At 40.0% G+C, this 27,643-nt stretch overlaps 1 protein-coding gene across 5 annotated transcripts in view; it reads left to right on the top strand.

Annotated features, from left to right (window-relative positions):
- AGAP1 (ArfGAP with GTPase domain, ankyrin repeat and PH domain 1) overlaps window positions 1-27,643 on the top strand; it is a 370,628-nt gene that overhangs the window by 127,726 nt on the left and 215,259 nt on the right. For all 5 annotated transcript variants that reach the window (XM_065637290.1, XM_065637291.1, XM_065637287.1 and 2 more), the window contains exons 4-6: window positions 10,770-10,855; window positions 14,580-14,721; window positions 18,099-18,233. In XM_065637290.1, the coding sequence (XP_065493362.1) occupies window positions 10,770-10,855; window positions 14,580-14,721; window positions 18,099-18,233 (363 nt within the window). The remainder of the gene's footprint in view (window positions 1-10,769; window positions 10,856-14,579; window positions 14,722-18,098; window positions 18,234-27,643) is intronic.

Raw genomic sequence — 27,643 nt, forward strand, 5'->3', positions numbered from 1 at the left:
GGAAGTTAAGTATTTGCTCTTTTCCCGGCGGGAAGATGCTGAAGAAGCAGGTTCCTAGGAGGGGCTTCCATTTTTCAGTCCTTCACCTTGAGGGTCGACTGATCTTTAAGATGATGTCTTTGAATTGCACCTTCGACATTCAAAGGTTTTGACGAGTGATGTGTGTAGGATTTGTGCCCTTCTCATAGCACGTTCCTCTGAAGGTTGTGTCCCAGGTAAAAACTGTAATTCAGATTTATAACTGCTATTTCATCTGTAGGATCTTAGCAGTAATAAAAGTGCCTCTTATGTCTCCAGTGCTCTTTGCTGCTGTTGAGTCAGAAGCCAGTTTGGAGGGGCTCCTGCTAGAAGAAGGACCTGCCTTCTGCCTTATTTTTCAAATGTTTTTCAAATATTACTTATAAGTCATAGCCCAGTGTTTAGGTCTCAATCTTGAAGCAAAATTTCAACATGTTTCAGCTTGTATTTGATTTTTTTTCTTCCCCCTCCCCCCCCCCCCCCACCTTCCATTTAATCTTACGTTGTTTTGGGAGTTGTAGCAGAAAGCAGGGCATAGTAGTTAGCTGATTTTATTCATGATATGTATAATTCTCAAAAGACTTTTGAATTTGCTGCTATAGTAGGCTGTCATTAGGGTTTCTGCCCATTTTAGTAATGCCAGGGGCCTTGGGCCTTGCAGGATGGCAAATTAGACCCTGGATTCCGCCTCCAGTGCTGGAAAGGCAGGTTATTCTGCAGGAGGTGCAGAGCTGCCCCTGCTCCATCTCATTTCCCCCCATGTACAAAAGGAATAAAAATGGATGGAGGGAGAGTGGCTCAGCTTCTCTCCCAGCTCCCATTGCATGGTTTTCCTTCTGGGTGAGACTTTTAAACAGGCAGCCTGTTTTCCTCAGTGCTGCTCATTTTAAAACTTTCCATGTATACTTCTAGGGCTGCCACTTGACATTAGGTACATCAATCTGAAAGAAACTTGTCACTTATTTTAGTGCTGTCATTCTCTTTTCTTATTCCCCCCCTCCTCCTTGTTTCTGAGTGATACTAATATGAAAGGTATTTAGTGAAATACAGAATACAGGTGAAAAATGAATTTTTGTACCTGTAAGATACAGTACGCTCTTACGTAATGGCCATTCTGTTACCAAAAAACCAAAACCGAAACAAAACAACAGCAGACAAAAGAAAAAAAGCCCACCAAACCTACCCCCCCAACAAAAAAACCCTCACAAACAAAAACCAAACAAAACCAACATGCACAAACACGAAAAACTTTAAAAAACCCCAAACTAACAAACAACAAAAAAATCCCCCAACAAACCAACCAACCAAAAAAAAAACCCACCACAACCACAAAAAATGACACACACACAAAAAACTTTGTCCTTTGGCTAGGTTTCCTTAGCAGACTTGACTTTTTCGTGTGTTCAGACAGATTATAGTATAATCACAGCTAGTTAAGTCTGACTTTAACTTCAGGGTTACTATTTGCAATGTAATACTGTGAAAGCTCAGATACTGTAGAAGCCAGCTATAAACCAAGTATAAAAAGCAAGGGGATATTTTAAAAATGAAAGAAAGAGAAAAAAGAAGCCTGAAATCTATGCTTATAGGAGTTTTTAGCTTACTTTGGTTATGCAGTTTCGGGTTTGTTAGTATGTATGTTAAGATCTTTGAAATTATGTTGGAAGCTTGTGAAGTTGAATTTAGATGCATAAACTTTGAGCAGGTGTTGGCAGATTATTTATGTGGTAGATTGAAAGGTAGAAGCTGTGTGAATATTTGGCTAAACGCGCTAGCATCTGGAAGATGAAATATGTGATAAAACATGTTTTTAAGGAACTGCAGCAAAAAAATACCTATGGTATAATATTTTAAGTCGTGGGGCTAACTTTCTAAGGAACTTTGTTTGGAAAGTGGTATTTTGGGGGTGTAAGCTTTTTGAACTTGAAAAGACTGGTGATGGAAACAGGTAGGAGTCTCCAAAAGTAGCATCACATCCTGCCCAGAGAAGCTGACTGCTGCTGGTTGGTTTTTGTCAGTCTCCAGCTGGCTTGATAAAAATAAGCTTTTAAAATTAGACTTGTAGTTTATATACAGTTAGTGAGTGTGACACGTAAGCAACTGTCTGCACCCTCTGTCAATAAAATAAAAAGTAAACCCAAACAAACAAAAACCAAACACAAACCCCAGCAGGCAAGTAAAGAAAGGCTATGGGATATGCTTCATTTCCTATCTTATTAGTAGAAATTGAACCATTAATTTAATTGTAGGCGCTTGTCATCTGACAATATGGAGACAGACAGGTTATTCGGGGGGTCCTTGGTGGGATGGTGATGGCAATAGATGTGGGTGTTTGCCTTATGAAGTGATGTTTTGCTGACCATATTACCAGGGTCAGAAACTGGGGGTACTGGTCACACCCCTATAAATGTACAAATACCTTTTCTCTCTTCCATTTTAATACTTAATAAAGCATAGCTTTAAAAAATACTTGCGTATGTTCACCTGAGGAGTTTTACTGTCTGAGCTCAAATATACGACATTCATGGTTGTGCCCTGATGAAATTCAAATAAAACTGGGCCCAGTCAAGAGATTATGGTGCTGACGAGAATGCAGCGGTGCAGGAATTTTAAAATAATTTTAGATTGCAGCTGCAGAACTCAGTGTACAGAGAAGGTCCCGCAGGTGATGCAGCTTTGGCTGCAAGAGGCTCCTGGCACTTGGGGTGTTGGGGTGACTGTTAGCAGAGGAGGTTCCTCGCAGGTTCCTACTTGTTATTTTTCCACCCCTTTAAACTGTCAGAAATATTTTTTCACGTGAATGAGCTATGAAGAAGGGCATGCTCACAACATGCAATGTATTCAGCTTTTATTTGCTCAGTGCCCAAATTCTTGTGTATTTATGTGCAGTAGGTGTCAGATGAAAATATATCACTGCATCATGTTGAACTGGTGGATGTCTATCATCTTGTTTGTGGGGTAAATTTGGAGATATGAGCTCTCGCTTGCAGGGCACAGGTGCTTTATCACTTTGCAGACAATGTTTCAGAATTTTGCAGATTCACACTAAAACCTTGACCAGGATTAAAATCTCAAACCTATTTATTGTATATAAAATCATATATCACTTTGCAGACAATGTTTCAGAATTTTGCAGATTCACACTAGAACCTTGACCAGGATTAAAATCTCAAACCTATTTGTTGTATATAAAATCGTATATCAGTTGGTGGTGTGCCTTTCTTAGGAGGAAAGACAACCATAGATTCTTTCCAGTCAAGTGTGAAGCGACCAGTGTAATTCTGGTCTAATTTCTAAATATCAATGTGCTGCTTTAAATATGAATACTTTTGCTGTAATGCTAAATAGTAGCATATGGCACTATTTCTGCTGCGTCACATACTTCAGTATTACCTAACACATCTTTTTAAGCTGTCCTTGAGAGGGGTGCTACCTGTATGGCTTCTGCTGAAAAGGGAATCGAGTACTACTCTCTAAACAGGTTTAATAGATGAGTAGATTCTCTAGTTTGTCAAACAGATAATCAGGTACTGATTATGTTGTAAACAGGATACCCTGAGGCACAGGGATGCTTCCAGCCAGGAGACTGAAATCTTAATCTTAAAATGCTCTGAGGGCAAAACTGTCTTTAAAAAGCACATTGGCAGTGGGTACTTGCCAGAATCCCATTCTGCCTGTCAGGTTTCCTCCTGGAATATAGATCCATAAGTTTATACCCAGAATTTTGGTGACTCTGGAGTAGAGCTTTGTATCTTTACTTCCATCTTTAGTTATCTCCTGCAGCTGGTTGGTCCTGCTGGGGTGGAGGGCTCTCCATTTGTCCCTGGGATGCTGCTGTTGTTCTTTCCACTCTATTTTTCTAATTTGTTGTGGCAACGTTGAAGTACAATCCCATTTTTCTAATATCATTGCTGTCCCTCCTGCTTCACTTCATTATCTAGAATTTAAATAACCTGTTACTTCCGTCTTCTAGATTATTAATCAAATACTTGCATGAGACTCGAAACTCCTGCAGAAACTTGCGTTGGTATCGTACTTTTTTAAAGATGAATCATTTCATGAGTACCAAGCGTGGCTTACCTCTGCATCTGCACTCACAACTGTAATTTTATTAAGACTGGGCTTCTCTAATTGGCTTACAAGCAGTATGTCACAGACAGTCAGAAGCTTTATAGTGAGACTATAACATGCGCTACTCTTCTCCAAGGCCTGTCTCCGTGTCGGGAAGGAAACTTAATTGCTCAGAGGCTGGCTCTTTTTTATGCTAATTTATCTTGGTGGTTAATTGGTCATTTTCTTCTCCTTCTGTCTGAAATATAACATTGGATGGGAATCTCAGCCTATTTGCTTCTGGCTTCTCCTTTTCCCTATGCCAGGTTCTTCTAGCAGAGAGATAATCTGCTGTGGAATTCTTCCCTCCCTGCACCCAAATGTCTAATAACTGTGTTTGTGTGTAATAACGTGTGGGTGGCTCAAATAAATGCTCTTTCCAGACTGGTCTGTGAAGCACTGCATTTTTTTGTTTAGTTTTCTTTAGATGCTGGCAACTGTTTAAATTAACTGGAAGCAACTGCTGGGTATTTCATACTAGTTGGCTGGTGTTGAGCCAAGAGTGGGTTGCAGCAGGATTTCCCCACGTTCCTTATTTGTTTAATTTGCAGCCCCAGTCACGCTGCTCAGGACTTCACTACTCTTTGTTAAATTATTTTATACCATGTGGAAATGAGACCAAATACCTTTGCAGAAATGTCATTTGGTGTCACTGCCTTGGTATGTTCTCAAGGTGAACTCTGTCCATCCCATTTTCTGTCTGAATTTTAATTATGGTCTCTAACTCTATGCAACTTGAGAAGTAAACTTTTTTTTTTAAAGTGCAAGCTATATTTTCCTGAAAGCTTAAAAACTCAAAATTCAGTTGATCTCAATTGAAATCACCACTGGGTTTTGTGGACCCATCAGATCTAGCACTGCAAATATTTCAGTGAATGTATCTCAAAATTAAGTTGTTAAATGTCGTTGCAGCTGCTACTAAAATTCCAATAGTAAACCTTCTTTTCATGGAATTACAAGATCTGTTGATGCTTCCTTGTCAGTTCATATGTAATGATAAGATTATCTATATGATGTGATTACATTTCATCATACGTGGTGCCTGTGGGTGTACCTTGCTTGAATTGCGTATAGCTTGGTACTCTAATATTCTAGCCCATGATTTGATCCATGTATTTCCCAAAATATATCCATTGAGAGAAGCAGATGGTGGGTTTCAAAAGGCTCGGTCAAGGTTGTTTTGTTGGTTTGTTTCTTTGTTCATTGTTGTTTTTTCCTGGTTTGGTGTTTTGTTTTGTTTTAGCCCTGGTGCTTTGCTGGGCGGTGGTGCAGTTATCTGCGTGCGGCTGTGGTCTCGTGCCAGAGCGATGCTTCCCCAGTCTTTGCACTTGTGTGGTTTGACGCTGCACCCAGCTCAACCGCATTTGGTTTCTGAAGTCTCGTCTAGCACAATATTTGCATGAAGGAAATACCCAAGAGCTCGCTTCCCATGTGGCTCAGAGATAGTTTGTGATAGCGTCTCTGCTGCTGATGCCAATGTGAGTTGACATCAAGCACTGAGCACGACTTGATGTGGTGAAAATTTAGTTTTAACGCTTCTGGTGTGATAATATGCTTTATTGGGAAACGCTGAGAAAAAACATTTTGAAAGGATGGTTTATTTAAATAAAAACTTGGGGTAACATTGAGCTGCAATGCTGGCATGGGGCTCTTGCTGTCATTCTTCTTTGGTGCTTCTGCTTAGTTGCAGATCTTGTGAGCATTTATTTTTTTCTGAGCTTAATCAACAGTTTTCATATATTTTTGTCCTGGATGTATGATGGATGTATGAACGGAAGGAATAGGTGGTTTTTAAATGTGTTTCCTTGAAGAGGAGCTAGATTCTTGGCTTTGCCATCCTAAGGAAAAAAAAAAAAAGAGACTCTGCATTTGTGAGACAACTGGCCACCGTTGTCAAAATTCACATGTCATTGGGAATACAAAATAGAGGCTTTTACGGCCGCTTCACTCGTCCCTTTGGTCTCTGCTTCCCTGCCTGCCCTGCCCCCATGGTTGTGGTAGACGTGGGCTTGTCGTGCGCCCAGCCCCCCGAATTTATCTTTCTCATATGGCCAAATAACTTCATCCCCGTGGCAATTTGCTCGAATAAAGAGCCTGGCAAAGGCAGTCGAGCCTGGGGATACAGTATGAAAATCAGCGGTTGCTCTGGTGAGCAATTACGCAGTGGAACAGCGCTCGGCGGCTGGGCTTTCAGAGCGGGATGAAAACCTCCATCTATGCAATTCCCCATGTAATAAAAAGCTTTCGCAATATTGAGCACCTTTGATTACAGATGTGTGTGGTATTTAAAGCTAGTATCAATTTTTACCGAAGGACAGTTTCTTAGCGCTGCTGATTCAAGGGGTGAACCTTTGAAGAATGATGTGCATAGAAATGAGATTAGGAAGCTTTTGTTGATTCCCTCAGTCTGGTATTCTGACTTGTGCTGAGCCTTTAGCCGTGGTTGTAAATCACTGCCACACAGAATTTATTTAGCTTTATATTGACCAAAGTTGTATTTTCGTCTGGAGCATTTTATAGTAGGAATTTGGCCTAATGCAGAGAGGAGCATGGGTGGTTTTATGGGTGGCATCAGAATCACAGCTCTATTTTCCGGTGGGTACTGTGGTTTGTACGCAGCAGTAATATTTGCCGCCTTACACAAAATTCTGTACGTGTCTGAAAATGAGTCTGTGTGAATTGATAATGGTCTTGCCCTGGAAACCTGGGAATAATGCAGCAATTTATGAATACAGAGCTTTAGAGAAAATAAATAAATCACATACTGAAATCCTCCCGAATTAGAGCTTCCACACAGTTTCGGTGATTTGTTTTTATAAAATTACTGTCATATTTCCTGAAAACAGTTTCCAGCTCCATCTGTCTGGCTGTAGAGAGTTATTTAGATATTCACTGTCATGTCTCTTATATGGCTTTAGAGCTGGGGTTGGGGCTGCAAGTAAATATATAATAATTCAACTGTTGATTGCACATTTTGCGCTTCAGCATCTTTGTGCTTTGACGTGCCTGTTAGGACGTATCAGGAGCTGTCTTTTCGTCCTTCAGAGCCATGGTCCAGGCTGCCAGTCTCTGTGTTTCAATGACCTCTTTTGGCAGGTGCATACGGGAGTTGAGAAATTCCCTCATTAAAAAGCTGCGTGTGTCATAATACTGATGGGAGTGGAACAAAGCTCACCACCTCCCTTGGGACTCGCACTGTGGTTTTTCGAGCTCATTCTTTAAATTAAGAAGGTCCTTTCTTTGTTTTCAGTGTCTTCTGACAGTATCTTGTGCCTCCATCATATATACAGATACATGAAAAAAAATACTGTGGTATTTTGTAGCCATGGGAGAGTTCGTGACTTCTTTGACCAGTTGCAGTAGTTCAATATTTGAAAAGGCCGATCTCTCTACTTTCTTTTTCCTGATGCCTCTGTGAGACTTTACAAATGCCAAAGATTTTATTTATTTATTTATTTATTTTTAATTACTAGTGCAGCCTGAACCATCTCAAAATCACTGCCCTTTCACTGCTTTTACTTGCTGGGCCTGGAGATGGGTCATGTCAGGGCTCATCAAGGCAAAAGCAGAATCAGTCAATTGTTTCCCTTAATCTTATGACCACAGATACCTGCGAGACAACCGCAGAGCCTTGGTTTCACACACTGGCAGAAGTCTGTTTATTCTTCACCATTTATACTTTTGTTTGTGTAATTTTTTCATATTGAGGTAGCTTTTCTTAATCTCTGTCCTGTGCAGTACCTAACATTATGACGTGCTCATAATAAAGGCTCTTTAATGTTGTAGAAACACTAGTTAGTAGGGATGCATCCTGCTTTGATCTCAAATTTGCATAAAATAATTCTTATTTGGGGGATGAGCGCAAGTCTCCTGTTACATTTCTGTATCTTCAGATTGTTTTTAAATGCTTATTACAGTTTGGAAATGCAGGGCATTCTTTTAAACATTTTTGTTGGTGGGGTTATTAGGTTTAAACTGTTGTGAAATACCTAAACAGAAACAAAAATAAATGAATGCATGAGGATGTGCAAGGAACTAGTGCATATTCCAGATAACGAGCTCACTCGGCTTTTAAGGGTAGAGCCACTTGAATAGATTTAAATTGCCTGTACGCTGCTCTTCCAGCGTGACAGACCTTGGTGAAGTGGTACAGCATGTCAAGATTTGAAATGAATACTGGAAATAAAAATAGGGTATCATTGTACTGAGCTGTACGCACAGTGGTTTTTGGAGGAGGCAAGGAGCAGGTGTACAAGCTGGTCATTTAGTGTGGATTCGTATAGCAAGAGAGATGTTGGATAACTCCACACTGTATTTGTTAAATATACACTTCTCAAACCTGCCCCTGCAAACACCATCTTTAGTGATCCTGAAGTGGCTCTCAAGAATAAATCTTGTAGTGCTCACGTTTGTGATCTGTGTATATACATTTTAATACTACATGGATATATATATTTTTAAAAAATCTCTATTTAAGATGCTTATTTCACCTTGTCTGTACCTCCTTTGTACCTCTGAGGACTGTTTGAAGATACAGTGAGACCTGAAAGGCATCCTGTTGACAAGAGGGAATAATGAGTTGGCTCTTAAATGTGTTCAGTTTGTGGTATTTTATAATTAGCTATGTGAACTTTCAGTGTTTAAAAAAAGGAAATAGGGAATGGCAATTACGCAGAACTTCCACTCTTCGATCACATATATATTGCATTTCCATTGTTACTTACAGCTTTAAAGAGCCTCTCTGGAGGGCTGTATGTAAGTAATTCATCTTATTTAACACTTCACTACGAAGTGTCTACAATTAATTGACGACATATAGAAATAATGATATGGCTAATAGAAATTCAGTTCTTGAGAGCTGAGACTAGTTTCCTTTCGATGTTTTACACTTGGTTTTGATTATTCTCTTCAAGTTCAGTAATGATGTATATTTACTTGCCACTTGGTCTTCAAAGGCAAAATAGAAATCCAGCTTGTGAGCAAGATAATGAAAATCTATACGTAGCTCTTCTGCTCCTCCTGTGGAATTAAACAACCAGAAATGTGACAGTCGTAATTGTTGCATGTGTGGTACTGCTAAGTTGTTCGTAATAGGGTAGGTCTATAAAGAAAATAAACAAGAACAAACAACAGAAAAACAACAACAGCAAAAACCACAAACAAGCCCCTGTGTTCTTATGTCTTGTATTAAAAACAAAATGCGTTTAAACATGCTTAAGTACTGTATGTAGCTGAGCGATCTTGATTTGAAACCGGCCGTCGTGGTTGGGCTGTGGGAATGGTGTGTCTAAGCCAGGTTGTTGTTTCCCTGAGGCGAGCAATTTTTGTGCAAATGTTTTGAGGATCCGCGTTAGCCTGTGTGTGCCGACTTACGCGCCCAGGGAGCTTGTTTGGAGAACAAGTCGGAGTTGTTCACCCACCTACCGTGTGTTTAAATGCATTGGGTTTGATAGTATGAGAACTTTTTAAGTAAGCGTGCTTGGGGAACAAGATTCAAATTGGAAATAATTCCAGTTAAAAAAAAGAGGGGTAAAGAAAGCTTTGAGTTTAGCATGTGTGTCAGTAGATATGTTTTATCTTAGCCCGGTAAGCGCAGATGTGAGGCAGTCGGACGATGCCAAGCCTGGAGGCTGTGGGCCCTTTGTGGCATCGTTGGGGAGATAAGAGTGCTCTGCTTGCAGGAGAGGAGCTTCAACAACCCAACGACTTCGCCAGGCCAAGCTTGCTAATCCTGGCTTAGGCTTGGTCACACCAGAAACCTGAAATGTGATTTGTCATTATCTGAAGTCCGTCATGAGACGCAGCAGGATGCCTGAAATGTGCTTAACCCCAAAGGAAAGCAATCCGTGTTCTGCCCTTGGGTCAGGCTCAAAGTCCCCATCAGACCAGTGGACAGAGAAGGGAATGGGGCAGCTGCACTGCACGGCCCCGTTTGGTTTCTTAGGTTTGGTGCCAGCTCTTTGGTCTTCACGAGCACTCAATATTCTACATCTTCCTGAAATAATAGGATCAGGAATAGAATTTATCTGAAGGCTGTGACGCTGCTCCTTTTATTTAGATCTCAAAAGTAGGTCTTTAATTCATCCTGCTAGTAAGTGGCATAACATTCTCTGTTAAGGTACCACCATTGTAGTTTTTTTTGTCTAACGTGTCTAGTATTTTCCCCTAACTGTGGTTTGTGAATATAGAAGTATCATTTTCATAACATTACATGTCTGCTGTAAGAACTGGGCTTCTCTTGAGGAAATGCTGAGACACACAAGAAATCTATTTTAGTTCTAATAAATAACGTTTGTATGCAACTGTCCCATGTTTGCTTTTCTCAGAGATACATTTCTCACCATTTTAAAAAACAAAGGTGACTGTCTTTTAACTATATGTATCAAAACCAAGTACACCTAAATGGGAGTTGGTGTTTGTAATGCAGTTGTTGGCTTTTTTCCCACATTAGCCTTATTTTTAATATGACTTAACTTTCTTAAGTAATTTTTATGCACGGGCATATGAACTTAAGTTATATTCACAGTAGATGACTAATTTGAGAAAGTTCTTAAGGACACCTTTTTTCCACAAGCGAAGCCTTTTTCTGTTTTGTATTTTTTACATTTTTCAGTTCTGTAATGAGTTACTCTGTGTGACAGGTGGGAGATTCAAGAAAGAGATAGTAGTTGATGGACAAAGCTATCTGCTGCTGATCAGAGATGAAGGGGGCCCTCCGGAGGCACAGGTGAGCACTGCACCCATAGAGCTTTATCAGCCCAACACCACGGGTTCCTTTCTTTAAAAACAAACCAACCAAACAAAAAAACCCAACCAAACAAAAATCACACCTTCCTTTAAGAGAACTGGCTTCGTTTTGTCCTTTCCTGGGTCCTGCTCATCTTTCTGTTGGGAAAATGTTTACATCACCCTCAGGTGAAAAATATTCTGTTTAGAAAATATTTGGGATTTTGATTACAAAGTGAAACTGGGTAGTAAAGGCACACGGTTAATGCGTGCTGAATGCCTAATCAAATGCTTCCAGTCGTGGCAAAGCTGCATGTTATAGTCGTAAGTTTTCCTTTGAGTTAGATTCTCTTAATTGTTAAAATACACAGTAAATATATGCACAGTGACACACATACTTGTGTACTAATATTTGCATTCCCTGTTGCTTCCATGTTTTGTTCCCTGTGCTGTTTAAGGCTCAGCTTTGCGAGCTCAGCTCGGCACCGCCGAGTTCTCAGGTTTCTGACTCGGTGTCTGTGTACGGTGTGTTGCCTCCTTGTCTGGGAGAAGGTGACTCACCGGGACGTGCTTTTGAGAAGACACCTGTGGTTTTGTGTGCTTAACTCTGTTACTCTATTTTGAGCGGTGTGAAGTGAAGCGTTTGTTTACGTGATGCTCAAATCACCGCTGGCACAGCCAGCCTGGCCGGGTGTCTTCAAGCATCCTCCTCCTTGTGTCCCCTCTACCTCTTCTTACCTGGGCACTCAAGTGTGGTGGCTGCCGCTGGCTTTGCTTTGCTTGGCTGATCGGTACTGGATCTGCTTCCAAAAAAATAAAAAAAATCTAGCAGCAGGAGCTGTGCTATCGCCAAACAGCTGAACGGGAGCGGTGCCAGCAGCAGCAGCTTGTGTTTCAATGCTCCGCTATTGCTCGTTAGCTGCAGGAGGATTAGAGCAGGGGGGAAGGTGCCCGGATAAAGGAGAAGAGAAAGGAGGTGGAGGAAATGGAGACCAAGAGAGACATCCTGGAAGGAAGTTAAAATAAAAAACAAAAAATTAGTGTCACTGACACATCTGCAGCCATGTGAGGCGGGAGCCTAAAAGAAGTGCTCTGTTTGAGGCTGTGAATAATTTGGCTGAAGTACACAACAGTTTCCAGGCCCTGATGCTTAGAGAACGTTCCCTCACATGAAAGATAAATGCTGGAGTTGTAAAGGTACACACAGCAATGTAAATATTTTTGCACCTGAAGATTTGGTTTTGCAGAGTTCATTTGCATTAACTGCAGGCTAATAAGCAGCCACGGCGACAGGTCACCATCCCCTTTTTTTGGCAGGAAAGGAGGGAAAATGAACTCACCTGAAGATTCACTTTCTGGATCTATGATCTCTCTTGTCTAACATAATGTTGTCTGAACAGGGAGGTGGTCAGATGCACTGGCTGATGCTTCTTCAGTCTTGCTACTGTCTGAGTTTGTGAATATTGACCATTTCTTTTGCTCACCAGGTTTGATTCTGCTCTTACTGTGATCTGTTACAAATGTGGTGGCCTCCTACTGTAAAATCCGATTAACATAAATGAGCTATAATGAGCTGTCGCATGCCTTTTGTGTGTTTGTGTGTGTTTTGTTTGTTATTTATTTGGGGGGGGGTGGTGTTTTTTGTTTGTTTTTCCTTTTTTGTTTGTTTGTGGTGGTTGTTTGGGGGTTGGTTTGTTTGTTTTTCATTTAGAACTTTTGTTTATTGTTTGGTTTTATTTGGACTTACCTGGAACAAACATATCTGCTCAATCACAGTAGCGCAAGTCTGAAGATGGATTTGTGTATCAGCAGCCGAGCCGTCCTCCTTATTTCAAGCTGTTCTCTGCACAGTGGTGTGGATAAGACATCCTCAATTTCCAGACCTTCTGTGTGTTTTCCAAAATTCCTTTAGTTTTTAATATCACAGGTCTAGTATCCACAAAGCTTAAACTTATTTTAATATGAAAAGAGAAGTAAGAAGTTACTGGAAATATTTTGTCTAGAGGGCACCGCATTGAATAACCACCCTCTGGATTTTTTTAATAATCTTCATTAGAAGGCTTCTGCTACATACTGGTGAAACATTAAGAAAATTTAGAGACACTGTTAGCTTCCAGACTGATGCTTTAAGGACGTTATAGCTGTAAGGAAGAATTCTTGACATGATGCTGCCGAGTCCAGTCAGTGAGAACCATTTTATTATAAGACTCAAAACCAAGTCCCCAGTAAGGACGCTGTCTCTGGTTAGATCTTCTGGTTTGAACAGCTGAAATTTAATAGTGTGGTAGTTGGCCTTATTCTGGCAGCAACTATGCCGTGTGTAGATACTCCTAGATGATTGTCCTCCTGACTGCCTTGAAAACTGCAAAACATTTTTGTCTGTTTTTTTACACTGTATCCGTAATATGTGTGTTTGGTTTCAAGTACAATACACACTCAAATGTGCACATTAACTTAAATTGCAAGCTAATATGCTGTATGAAAAATAGGCAAGAAGTACTGCTAGCTCCTGATTCTGAAAAATAAAATTTAATGAGCTCAGCAACTTTAGTGCATAACTTCATACTGCTGGCTCTTTTTCCTTCCTTTTGCATATGCAGCTGGGGGATGCCTTGCTAAAAGCTGAGATCTTGTGAATCTACAAACCAGTGATTGAAGCAGTTTAAATACTGCTGCTGGTAGGGCTGAAGTAAGTGCTTAAAAACCTAGGCTGGTCTCATAAAACTTTCAAAAATGTATAATGTAAGCATTTCCCAAATGAACCTTCCTGCAGCTGTTTGTATGTTCAGTGGGTCCCCAATCTACCTGGCATATCGCAGTAGTAATAAAATGAAATATACGAATTCCGATGGCTGAAACTTGTTTCCATTGGTTTAACTTTGGGTAGGAGTGGAGTCACTTAGGGAAAAATAAAGGCAGTGAGGTAAGCTTAAATTCAGTCTTTTTTTGGTGTCCTGTATACATTTAATGTTATGTTAAATGTGTTCGAACAATCTTATTCCACTTGTGAGCTAAAACTTTGTCACATGCATGGTCACGTTAGCAGCACCTTGCCTTGGCCTGTGTTATATGCATGTCTTTTAGCAAATTACTGATGCCAAGAGAGAATAGTTTGTTTTCACACTGAAAGCTGAATGAGACATTCAGTACTGTTTGCTCAGAGTGTCTGTATAGTGAAAAATTGGAAATCTGAAAAGAACGTTTTTGGACATTGATCAAGATGTGAGAATTACTCGCAATGCTTGTAAAACCACAACCGTAATATTTGTCCTGGCATTAACAGGAACAACATCAGCATGCATGCATGGAAAGCACAGAGTGGGGAAAAAACACGCTAAGTGGGGCACTGAAGTGCCTAGAGATAGGTGCTTTTCATTTATAATTCACAAATTCAGAAATCTGAAGCTGTCATGTTTTGCTGTGAATCAAAACCAACGTGTGCTATTAGTAGTTGGGCTTGTAATAGCATATACCAGTGAAGGAGAAATGCAGTTGTGAGCGTGGGGAAAAGCCTTTGTGTATCCCAGATCACCATCACTTGCAATGATGAACATTGATTCATCATTTTAGTAATGATATGCCACTTTTAAGACCTTGTTTATTATCACCAGTGATGTTTCTCTGATGTGTATTTCCCTCCAAGTAAGGTAAGAACGTTAGTATTTTTCTTTTTCTCCTGTTCACTGCTTTTCTCACACTATGCCTTTTCTGTTTTTATCCTGCAGTTTGCCATGTGGGTGGATGCTGTTATATTTGTCTTCAGCTTGGAAGATGAAATCAGCTTCCAGACTGTTTACCACTACTACAGCCGGATGGCAAACTACCGTAACACTAGTGAAATTCCAATGGTACTGGTGGGAACCCAGGGTAAGTGCAGTCTTGATTTATGAGTGTATTTCTGTGACCCTATAGACTGTTCCAAGCTGGCAGAGCCACATCCTGTCCTGTCCCTTCTCTTCCATCAGTACTGACACTCTGATGAGAGCCTGTGAATAAGCTGGCGGTTAATCGGCAGGGTGGTATTGTGCCCTCTGGGCTTCCTCAAGTGGCTTTGCTATGGGCCGTGGCATTGCAGGAACTGGTTTGAGACAGGAGACAAACATCCATGCAGCACCCTTGGGAAAGAGAGTGCAGGACTTTAGCAATGAAAATATTTAAAAGATGCTTTCAGTGCTTGCTAGTCCCTTGCTCAGCAGGGAGACGCTGACGTTGAATTTGGGCAGGTGAGTCAGTTGCGTAATGAAGTTCTGACATCAGACTCGTTTCCATGAGTTTGGCGGTCTAGAAGTGACCAATACTTTGGCATTCCTGGGAGGCAGGTGGATCAGAGATTAAAAACCTACAGTGCTGTTTAAGAGACGGAACTGAACTGTGCCCTTAAGCAATCTCTTAGTTACACCAGTCTTCAAATCAAATGGAAATGCAACTTTTAACCTCCTGAAACAATCCCCCCCGTTCTGTTTTTCCAAAACTCCTTCTGGAGCAGCAGCTAGCCACAGCTATCACATGGGGAAATGTGGCGAGGGAAAGGTACCAGCAATATTTCAGTTTCTTTTTCATCTCAGCTGTCTTTTACATGTCCCCTGCCTTGTTTTGCCAGTGGGTCACATTAATGTTTCAGCAGTTTCCCAAACTGCAGTAGGTTTGCAGGGAGTAGACACACGAGTTGAGGCTGTTCTGCACCTGCCCGTGTAGATGTCCCTCCCGTGATAATTCTTGCAAAAATTAGGAGTTCCTGCATACATGCCAGACTTGAGACTTCTTACTTTACAGAGCTGCTGTTTCGGAAGCATGGCACAGAGTTTTTTGTGAGTTCCTTCATAACGAATTATTGCGCTCAATATATTGTCAGGTTACTGCACGGTGTTAAAGGAACAACACAAGTGTCACGAGTTGCTCTTGTAGGTTCAATTTTTGGGCATCTTCCCTTTTAGCGTGTGCTGCTGGGTCTGGTGGCGTTGAAGTTTTCCATCTCTGTTTCAGCTTATTCTTTTGTCAGCCACGTGTGGGCAGGAGGAATCGCAACCAGGCTTTAGGGCGGAAACATGACAAAAAATGAAAAGGGAAGTAGGTCCACAGGAAGTCTTAGGACAGCAGAAACTACAGCCAAAAAGCAGAAATGAACTGCTTTGAAGGGCCCCACTGTCAGCTTAAAACTGGAGCTGAAAAAGGAGACGGGAAAACGTTTCCCTGAGGTGCTTTCGTTTCTGCACTTCTGGCACTTTGGGGTATGGTTTCCCATTTCATTCCAGTTATTACCAGAAAGGAACTTTTTGAAGAAAAGGCAGAACTTTTTCAAAATTTGTTTTCTGTTGCAGTACTGATACAAAGAGGATTTAAAAAAAAAAAAAAAGGGACAAAAGATACTGCTAATTCTGGCAGTAAGCATCAGAAGAAAATACAGCTTTTTGACTACATCAACTGTCAAACTGTGCAGTGAGATGAAATATATTAAATATATAAATATACTCGATAAAAAAATATATTTGAAATAAAACTGTTTGACATCCAGCTTGTTGGTTTTGGCTGTTAATCTTGAAATGAGCTGCGAAATGAATTATCTCCCAAAATGTCAGCACTTGCCCGATGATTCCTGGCGTTCTCTGTGTCACTGTTCTGTGACAGGCCAGGCAGCACTGAGTTTGCCTCAGAATTCACACTTTTTGCGGCAATGGTGTTGTTTATCAATCAACTCCTTTCTGGTTAAATGTTTTCAGCGCCCTCTGCTGATTAAAAAAAAAAAAAATTTACTGTTAACATTCTAAATAACTGCTCTAGTTTTATTAATTAGATCTCATGAGAAAGTAGAGAGAACATGAGTTGAGGCACGGTCATGTCATGCCCAGAACCGAGCCTCAAATACAGCATTGCAATAGGCACTGACTTTGTGCGAATGTTAAAGGGATGATTTTTTCTTTTTTTCCAAAAAACAAAGGTAGTTTTGCTGCTACGGAAAATACCGGCTTTTTAGGAAAACATTCTGAGCAGCTCTAACTGCTGGAGTTGGTGCCTGGTGTTTGTAAGGTGGTAGCTGCAGAGTTTTGTGGAACAGGTTGTACTGCTATCTCACCTTACAAGGTTTGTTTTGGTTTTTTTTTTTTTTTTTGCCAGAGCTAAGAATTACCATGATACTCCTGGGAAAAAAAAAAAAAAAAAAAAAAGAAAAAAAATCACTTTTCAAGATTTGTTCGTATCATTATCACTTTATAAATAGTCAAGCAGTATAACCTTTGCATAGTTCTTTGGTATGATGGAGCAGCAATGAAGAAACTCCTCCTTCATCTGTTAGTGGGGTTGTTATTTCTTTTCTAGTGCAAAGTTTTTTTCAGCTCCTATAGATAAACTCTGGATATTTGTGTTAAAAAGCACACGTGAAAAGTAGCTCTTGCAGAGAGGTACGAAGTATTATTATTTGTTTAGAAAAAGATTGTTTTTATTGGCTGTGAGGATGTTCACACAATGTCTCGTGGGTGCCCTTGCATCGAGGTTCGAGGCTCAAAGTCATTTACAATAAGTTTCCCGGATCCAGCCTTGGCTGTGACTTGGCAGCCGGGTCACGCAGTGAGCTGTGACTGGATCAAAAATCTGCGTTTGGTTTATTGTTGTTTTGGGGGGGGGTTTGTTTGTTTTTGTTTCTGTTTGTTTTGGTTTGGTTTATTGGCTTTTGTTTGGCTTTGTTGGTTTCTTTTGTTTGTTTTTATATTCTTCTAAGAAAAGCATCTCTCCTGTAACTCCAATGGTTTCCTCGCTTTCCCCAAGTGTTGCAGCTATACCTGGTACCATTTCTCCCCCCATACCTTTGTTTTTCCACTGAAAATGTTCTTGTCCTTACAAACATGTTATATCTTGTGCTTCACGCTCTACAGGTGAAAGCTACTTGTAATCCACTCCTGATATTTATAGGAGGCCTAAAGAAGTCACTTGACATTTCTATTTACCAGCCATTTGTTTTTCTAAGTGTGTTTTGCATCAGAACTCACGTTCTTTCGTGTGATTTTGTGGTTTTTGCGGGTAGTGTCCTCAATGTATTTTAAGGTAACCAGAAACCATTTGGGGTTTTTTTCTGATTTTTTTTAGAATCAGCGTGCGGGTGATTTTGGTAACAAAGTATGAAATTGGAGTGATGTGCACCCCTGTTGTTTCCTAAAAGTTCTTAAAGTCTCATGGTTTGTGCTTCAATTCACTGCTAGGGCACTGGCAATTATATTTAAATATGTCTTTTTTTCCCCCTGCTGTTGTTGTAGATGCTATAAGTTCCAGTAATCCACGTGTCATAGATGATGCCAGAGCGAGGAAGTTATCGAATGATCTCAAGAGATGCACGTACTATGAAACCTGTGCTACTTACGGACTCAATGTGGAGAGAGTCTTCCAAGATGGTAACGATTGCTTTTTGCATCCAGCATCTCGCACAACACTGTAGCTGGTTTTTTAAATAACCACCAATGTCTGATAGTACTCTCCTGTTTTGCAATTGTTCATTAATGTTTCATTAAAGAAAATGCTGGTTTTAAGGGATTTGTTCTATTATATTAAGTGAAGTAGAGGGCTCCTTATGCTGATCACAGCACATGTACACTGTTGTATTCCCTATCAGCACCTCTAGTCTTAGGCATCTTAAGCTGGTTTTAGTCTTTTATCTGTTTTTCAGTTTTCTTCAGTGCTTGCTTTATTATTTTGGCAAAGTTTTCTTCGTTTTGTTTTAGTGCTCGTGGAGAAGTTGAGAGGCTGTTTGTGCAAAGTAGTTAAAAATTGTCTTCCACACTTGAGAAATTCAGATTAAATTGACAAAATTGATAGGAACAGAGTAACCACGAGAAGTAACACGTGGCATTTGTGGAGCGTTAAAAGTTGGCAGTTGTATGTAGGGGTTTAGAAGTAAAGTTGGCTGCTTAAAAGTGATTTAAAACGTCATTAGCAGCAATGTTCTAGTTTGCCTTGTAGAAGGTATTTGGGATCATTGTCTACAGTCTCAAAAAAACCCCCCTGAATAATTAAAGTTCTTTCTGACCATCTGTAACTACTGTGGAACAGTTAACCCTTGGAGAAGCGATGTTGAACTTGGTCGTTGCGGTATGAGATGGGCTTTGTGCACCCTCTAGTGGAAATTCGTCCAGGTGTCTTGGGGCTTTGCTGTCTTCTCACCATGGTTGTCTAGCAGCAGTTCTTCTGCCTCTAAAAACCTTACTAATTACGTTGAAATATTTCTCGATTAGTTCTGGGGTTTATTTTGTTGCCAGCTCTTCGTTGCAAAGACCTGTGCTGTCTGTGATGATGTGAGACTCTGTCAAACCAGCATGTATCAGAAACGGGGGCAAAGAAAGTGAAAATTTTAAAAAGCACAAAACATTCTAGTTTTTGAATGGAAAAAAAGGAAAGCAAAACATTCACGTTTTTAAACAGGAAACACTGACATGCACTGTGCTAGGTTTAATTACAAGTAAGGGTGTTTTTACCCGTCTTGTTGGTAGGATTTTAGATAACGACATTTAAAACTGTATCTTTGTGCTTTGCTCAGTTTTCTCTTGAGCTAGTTGCAGAAATTGCTGTTTTCACTGCCTAGATTTTCTATATTGAATATGAGTTTCAAAGAACCAGTAGGGTTTATTAATACTTTTATTTTTGAGCCCTAGCTATAGTTAGATTTTTAAGTATATATTCCAAGTCATGGTGTTTGTGGATCTTTATAGAGTAGTCTTTTTTTTTTCTTTTTCCTTTTTTTCCTCAGGGACCTTTTGAGAGAGAATTCTCTTGCCAAAACGCTAGTGTGATAAACTTGTAAACTTCCAGGAAGGTTGTTTGTCTCTCTGCTAAATTTCAGTATTAAGTAAAAAGTATTGACAAAGATCATGTGTTTCAGAAATACCAAGGTTTTGGTTTACCTACGTGGCAGTCAACCAAGTGTTTAGTAGTTGCCAACTAATCGGATTAGCAATGTTTCTGTATAAATGTGTTACGGTCGCCAGACGCATCTGGGAGCGAATCCAGTTCCTGATAATTTTTGCTGTTTATTTCAGCAGGAGACAAAGCGACTTCTTAACCCCATTAAATGAGGAGGTGTGAATGAACAGTGCAAGTTGTTCTGAGCGAGTTCTCGGTCACAGGGCGACTGGTTGGTGCAAATCCAGCACGTTCGGGTTGAATGGAGGCTTAACAATGCATTTTGGCGGTTCTTCAGAGGGTTCATACAGTCCATATACAGAGCACCGTTGAGGGGCAAGGGGTAGAAGCAGAGAAGTTTGGAGAAAACATCTGAATTATCTTTCCTTTAGAAAAAGGGTGTGAAATATTGTCTGTTTTGTGGGCAGATAGGAGGAACGGTGGGGAGGGCTGTCACTTGGGGCCGAGCCTACGTCACCACTGCTTTAATGGCAATTAATGCTGAGGAAGCCTTGGACTAATGAGAATAACTTGGCTTTTTTTTACTTTCTGACAAAGAACAGGTTGTGTGAAATCGTATTCAGTAGGAAATAAAAGCTAATATCATGAAATATATACACATTTTACACACACGCTCCAATTTTGTTCCAACTTCATTGTATGGCATGAAATACAAACTGTACCTAGCCACACCTGATGGAATCCAGTAGAATTCGCCACAGTGGCTGGTGACTTGACATCGCTGGCTCATCACAGTGTTAAATTGGAGTTAAATTGGAGTTGGCTCTTCTTATACTGGAGGAGTTGGGCCCTTTCTTCATCAAGGGAGCCAAACATTTGCCTGGTTGTCTGAGTTTGGCCCTGTACCCATGGGGGTTTTATGTTTTGTGTTTGCTGTGTTTTGGTGGTGTTTTTTAATGTGCGTGGGTTTTTTTTCTTTCCTTTTTTTGATGCAAGGGAATTCTTCAATACAACCCTTGAGGGACTCCCTCTTCGCCCCCCTCAAGGGACTTCGGAGCTTCTTTTGCTCAAAAGCAAGCACCACACAGCATTGGTTCGTAACTTCGCTTTGTGTTCAGATCCTCTCCGGAATAAATGGAGCCGATTATCCAACATCAGAAAGCCTAGTCTGACTTGAAAAAACCCCACTTCTTTATGTAAATATCATCAATGAACAAGGAAAAGAAGGACTGATGGGAGAAGGGACCGGATAAGTAGTTCTTCACCCAGTATGCTCTTAAGCATTTCTTATTATTTTCAGGTAACCCTGAGTCAGTGCCAGCAGCTGGCCTAAATTCTATGTGTTTTTCTGTAAATTTGAAAGAGGTATAGACCAATTTTTGCATTACAAAAATGTTCATTAATAGATGAAGGCATAAGACAGTTTTTTTTTCAATTGTTTATAGCTAAAGAAAAATACTTATTGACAAGTTAGTAGCTGTATACAAGGTATGGAGCTACTACACTCATTAAGACAGGTTTCTGTATATTGGAATTGTTTCTAGACTTTGCTCTCAGCTGGATGGATATCTGTTCTCAGAATTTAGCTATAGGATTTAGTTACCAGGTATTATATGATGGTGTAGGTTTTGCTCAATGTTTAGATGTTCCAAGCATTTGCTTTGGTGGTTCTGGGAGGGTGTTTCAGTACATTGGTCAGGATGTCCCACAGTTTTTGTTGGCTTGTGGTTTTGATGAGCTCTTCATTTCTTCTACTTTTCTAGAATCATTTTGAAGGGCTATGGCTCCTTTTTCCATAAATGTGGATATTGTGGATGCAGTAGGGGAAGATGGGGTTTGGTTTAGTCGTGTTAGCTTCAGTGCTCTCACTTTGCACACAACGAGTCCTATTTTAATCAAGTCAAACACTATGCAGTGGTTTGCATCAGCTGTCATTTACGTGTGAAGTTTGTAGTTCAAATACGCTTTGTTCTCCATCTTCTGTTTTTCAGGAGGTTTGAATTGCCAGTGAGTTGGTAAATCTGAACCTGTCTGTAAACTTCCAGTGTCCAAACCCGTCTGTTCCCAGTCCTGGTTACAGCAGACTTTTCTTTAACATACCCATTAGTAGTTTTGTTACAAAAGGTGCTGTTTCACAAGTTTTTTCTAAAATCTAGTTTATTGTTTCTGTTTTCTGCCTTTTGGATGAAGAAATTGGAAACGAGATTGAAGAGTGTTTTACTCCTTCATTGCACACACATTAGAAATTCGATTTGTAATTTTTCCCCGCAAGCATCCACTGAACTCTGTTAGTGGTCATCGATTATGACTTTTGTCCACTATAACTCATTTCCTATTTTCCTCACAGTTGAGTGGTAGAATAATTTAACTTGAATTATTATTATTATTATTATTAAAACACTACTTTATTCATTAGTTAAATCCAAATACATTTCAGTGCTCCATTAGAGTTGATAAGCTCACTATTGATTGTAACAGAGCATAGAATCATAGTATCATTTAGGTTGGAAAAGACCTCTAAGATCATGGAGCCTGTAGGTTCATATTTTGTAATATGAACACTGCTTTATGATATTTCACTTTTGTCTGCAGAAACTTTTAATGAAGGCTGATGTGTAGTTAATGTACAACTGTGTATTTTTAGGTAACTGGTTTTTAATGCTTTAAGAAGCTGAAAACTAACGTGTAAACAGTAGTTGTCAGGATGGTTATTCGTAGTCCTTTGGAATGTGCATTCGATGAATCACTTGTTTTCTGATGCTCTAGTAATAATGTACAAATTAAAGTGTTTCAATAGTGGGATAGAGCTTGTAACTTCCGAAGAGTGGTAAGTGTTTAAGCATCCTGTGATGTGACAATCAGCTGTTCTTAACATGAAGCAGGATTTGGAACATTTTAGAGGGTTGATTTTAACCTTCAGCGTTGTCCCACCTGGGTCTGATCTCTGATGCTGTTTGAAGTTGGAGCTGCACGAGCAGGCCCCGAATTTCAGTATGAAATAAAAAAGAAATATTCCAGTTACCAGGGGATTAGCTTAATAATGTGCGCAACGATGGAGGATAATAAATTCTTTTTCGGCGTTTGATATTTGGAATTCGGAATTATCAGTCACGAATTAAGTTTTAAAAATATGATCAAATGCTAGTAAGATCCATTGTAATTCAGATTTCCCAATTAAGAATTAGGGGCTTTTTTTTTTTTTTCCCCTGCTTATCAGAATGGATTTTATCAATGACATTGGAAATGATTATTTTAATATTTCTTGTCAGCACAGTATTGTAATGACTGTGTACTGCCCCAGGATGCCTTTTTAATGATTTTAGCCTTCTTGAATTAGCTTGATGTACCATTAATGCATAAGAATTGCTTTTATTTTTGTTCATGATGTATTCATAATTGCACATCTTTCCCTGCTTCATGTTCAGATTTTCTTTGACCCATTTAACTCTGTGCTGTGCAATTCTCTGACTTTGCAAAGGAAAAGCAAATGTTCAAATATTTAAAGGATAAACTCTTCCCATCAGTGTAGCTTGCATGACTGGGTGTGAAACAAAAGGGTTTGAGTCTAATTTTAATTCAGAGCAGTTCTCTTCGGTCGTACGCATGCTTGTGATCCAAAGTAGAAGGTATTTACATCGTTCAGCATAAACTTTCCATGTGGAGATTTTGTCTTGCTGAGGTTACTACTGTAGCTCTGCATGTGTAAGGCAAAATGATGAAAACCTACTTGTCGGGCATGTTAGTGTTCTATCTTAAAAATTTCTTAATTTTTGGCAGATTAAGCCAATCTTAAGGGTTTGCAGCCTGACCCGCTTGTGTAGGTAGCAACAATACATAGAACTGTATTTCTTTTATGTGTATACATATATGTATACACATATACGCGTGTGTGTGTATCTATACATGTTATTGATGAACCTTGTTGGGCAGGGATTTCTGTGGTGTCAATGTCTAGGGCCTCCCTGTTGAGGTGCTGCCAGGCAAATCACATCCTGGGAAGATGCACTCGGTGGAAAATTTTTAATGCAACTTATTTGTCTTGAATACCACAGATGACATCGCTGCTGCCATGTCTGTCTTAGGCAAAATGTATTCGTTAGGACTGGGGTTTATTTAGGTGGGGTTTTTTTTGGTTGGTTGGTTTTGCTGCTGTTGTTGGTTTTGTTTGGGTTTTTTTTAAGTACTTTGGCTTCTAAACAAGGGAGAAGGTTCTGTTGTGCGTATGGTAGGTTGTACGTATCTGTTACGCAAGTCGTCAAACACACATTTGGGAGGTTTTACCTTTTATGGATGGCCGTAACGCGCGAATTTTGAAATAAAAATGCCCAAAATAGCAATAAACCTATGAATATTGAGGCAGGAGTTACAGGTAGATAATGGCAGACAGCTATTGCTGCCTCACAATTTGGACCTTTAGCTCTGGTGCTGTGCTCTTGCCGTTGTTTTTGGATGCTTTATTTGCAAATTAAACTAATCTTTTTATTATGGACTGGACTGTGTCTACTGTGTGTAAACATTTACCAGAAAAATTTTATTTCCGAATAATATTTCTAATGTTATGTTGAACAACCGTGTCTAAAAGGGTACCTCGGAGTATAAATCCTACATTAAGGGGTGGAAGATGACAAATTAATCCTTGTACAACCGGATTGCGGGGAAAAGCTGTCACTTGCTATCAGTATTATCAAGTCAGCTTTTATAGATGTATTTTCATTAGGAAATGTTAATCAGTCTAATGGGAAGTAAATAAAGTCTGAGTCCTATTCTGCTGACAGCTATTTTAGGAAGAGGCGATATTCACTCTTGCGCTAGATATGACCTGAAGGCTTCTCCAGTTTGGGAGTGGGAGGCCGGGGCAGTGGGAGCCGAGCGCAGAGCACTGGAAATCCTGGAAATCCCTCAGTTTCTGTAAAGTGCAGCCGAAACCTTTGGGACAGCATCTGAAGTGACGCGTGGCTTGGATTACTCATCAGTTCGGCCAAGCAAAGGGGGACTGGATCAGCCTCGGAAAACTTTTGACACCCTCCCCCGTGCTGCAGCAATACTGGGAAACATCTTTTTGGTTGTGTTACATCCGGATATTTGTATTTTACTTCTTTTCTTGGGAAGGAGAAGTAAAAGGGATGTAATCTTTGCAAGCAACAAACCCTCAGTTGCAGTTCATTTTAAGCACCCATTGGTGTGTAAGCGAAGGTAAGATTAACGCCTTGATGTGGTTCTGTGAGGGTATTTTGGTATGTCAGCCCGAGAGCCTGACATCGTGTCTGCAGCTTCGTTTCTCATTCTTGGACTTAACGGGTGGGGTCAGGAGGCGCAGTCCAGGGTACAGCGTTTCAGAAGCGCTCTGATTTGGGCTGTGTATTGCTAATGAAAGGTCCAGGGTGATTTAGGTTTTTGGGTACGGTAAAGGTATCATTCCCTCTATTATGTGCAGAACTTTTCATCTGACTTAAAAATGCTATAGGGTTAGTTTTATGGCACTTTAAGTCTTAATTTGAAGTATATGCAGTAAGACACATTACTTGAAACCTCGAAGATGGTGGTGATGCAGAGCTACTGATGTTATGGAGTAGGTAACAGCTGCCATATTTTCTGAAAACCCCAATAAATTAAAGAATTAGTTAATCACATGCAAATTCTTCGCTGTATGGCAACAAGAACAGTGATACATTTCATTCAAAATATGAAAGAATAAGACTTCCAGTACTGAAGATTCAGGATTGGTCCAGTAGATTTGTATCATTTAATGCAAACTTGAAGGAAAATCCTAGGGCAGGCACCACGGTGGTTGTTTGGTAGTCAATTGCTTTTTATTGGCGATAGACCAGAGGGTGAGAGGCATAAGCAGTGCATTTTATAGGATCGTCTAAGTTGTGTTTGAGAGAGAAAAAGTTACAAGCACGTTCGTAGAGTGTCTTGCAAGCAATTAGGAATTGTGTTCCATTAACAGCAAAAACTGAAGTGAAAAACAGATTCTGGCAGAGGGAGAAAGTATGTTGTAAAACCTCTGTCTTTTCTACAGCTGATATTGTAAACTTGGAGATTTTGTTTCTGGATGTGTTCCGCCTCATCTGCTTATGCATTCAGTGCTGTGAATAAAATGTGAACTTTGTATTAATTTGTCCCCCATCAAATATTAAAAATTACTATTGAATATATATGTGTCAGTAATGTCTGTATTGTAGTCATAGATTAAATTTTCATTCTGTGTGCTAATGTGGACACGGGGACACTAATCTGAAGGACTGTGATTGTTCTTTCTCCGGAAATGGAGGTTGTGTTCATTTTTGTAAGCATATCTGAAAAATGACAGTTTCTGCTCTCATTTTTTTCTTAAGCATCAAGTATCATGTCCAATCTATAGCAATCAACCACTGCTTTTGTAAAATCTGGGGTATTGCAGATACCTCTGAAGACATGGCATTTTTTAATATCATGTGGAAACATGCTTTTGATTTTTTTTTTCTGTGCTTAAATTTTAATTTCTAATCTATTCCAACTTTGTAGTTTTACAGTCCGTGTTATGCCTTTGTGTTGCTGTTGTGTTTAGTACCTTGGGAAAATACCACTGCTGATAAATTGTCTTGCATCTTGCAGAGCTTTATTCTCAATAGAGGAAAAAGGCAAAACCAGAGTAGAAATAAGTCAGATGTCTTGTCAGCTTGACAGAAGTGAAATTATGGAAAAACATCCCTCTGCTGAATTTCGTCATGCTGCAGAGCTGGTGACAGAAGCTGAAAAGAGCAGCGACAATTTCTGCAATTCTTTTTGAGCCAAGTGACCTGAACAGCAAAGTGATTGCATAGAGAGTAACACAGTAACAGCACAGCTGCTAACGGGGCTGGGTTGTGGGGGATGCATCCAAATGTGAGGATTTAAAAAAAAAAAAAAAAAAGAAAGAAAACAAAAACCCAACAAAACTACTTGGTTATATCTGTTAGGGAGACGATTCGCTTTTGCAGTTGCTAATGATGCTGTAATGGAGGGTGGTGGAGCTGACCACAAGGTTAGATCAGGGCCAAAAAGGGCTTCAGCAGAGCATGAGCTCCTTACAGTGCCAGTTTACATTCTCTTTATTACAGTGACAGCCTTTTTCATACTTGCATCTGTCTGATTTCTGAGAGGCCTGTCCAAACTGGGGCTCATTTGCTGCATTTTGGGTGAGTCCGCCTTACTGGCAGGTCTGTGTTCTTTTTGCTCTGTATTACGGTGTGATCACTTAATCGGGATTTTTTTTCTTAAATTTTTATTGACAAATCTTAAAACGTTTTAACACCTCATCTGCTACCTTACAGCATGTGTTCTGTGCAGCATGTCCAACAGGTTCTCAGATACAGAGGGCAGTGTGAAATGTCTAAAGCTTGAGTTCTTTAATTATCCCTAATATGTCGACCCTTGGTCATTGATGTAAGCTGTCTTTTGTGGATTTAACCTCAATTTTTTTGGCACAAATGGTGCATTAGCATTGCGGAGTGAGAGAATAAAAGCTAACAGGCAAGATGCCTTGTCTCAGGACAGATGCAAGAGAAAACGTCTCCTGTCCCTTGCTATAAAATTGGCTGAGAGAATAGAACCAGCCTGCTGAGAGCATCGCCAGCGTGTTTTGGAATACCTGGAAACAAAACCTGTGCTCAGGGTAGAACGTACAGACTGTCAAAACAAAGGTAGGAGGCAATACCAAGCCTGGGGAGTCTTGTGGGGAAAATCTGACTTAACCTGGAGAAGCAGCCGTGCCGGGTGCCGTTCTGTGGTGTTTCTAACCACCCCTTGAGGTTCCAGAGGATAATTGTTGCTCTTATGTATTTGTTACTTCTGGCATACAGCATACCCAAAGCTCTTTGATCGGAGTTGGCAAGCAAAAATCTGTCAAAATGCTGCTATTACATTTATATATCTTAGTTTCTGTAACTGTTGTCTGTTCCTGGGTGTGTTTGCAGCGTATTTAGTA

The sequence above is a fragment of the Caloenas nicobarica genome, chromosome 6 (genome assembly GCF_036013445.1).
Source record: "Caloenas nicobarica isolate bCalNic1 chromosome 6, bCalNic1.hap1, whole genome shotgun sequence".
In the NCBI taxonomy this organism is placed as follows: domain Eukaryota; kingdom Metazoa; phylum Chordata; class Aves; order Columbiformes; family Columbidae; genus Caloenas; species Caloenas nicobarica.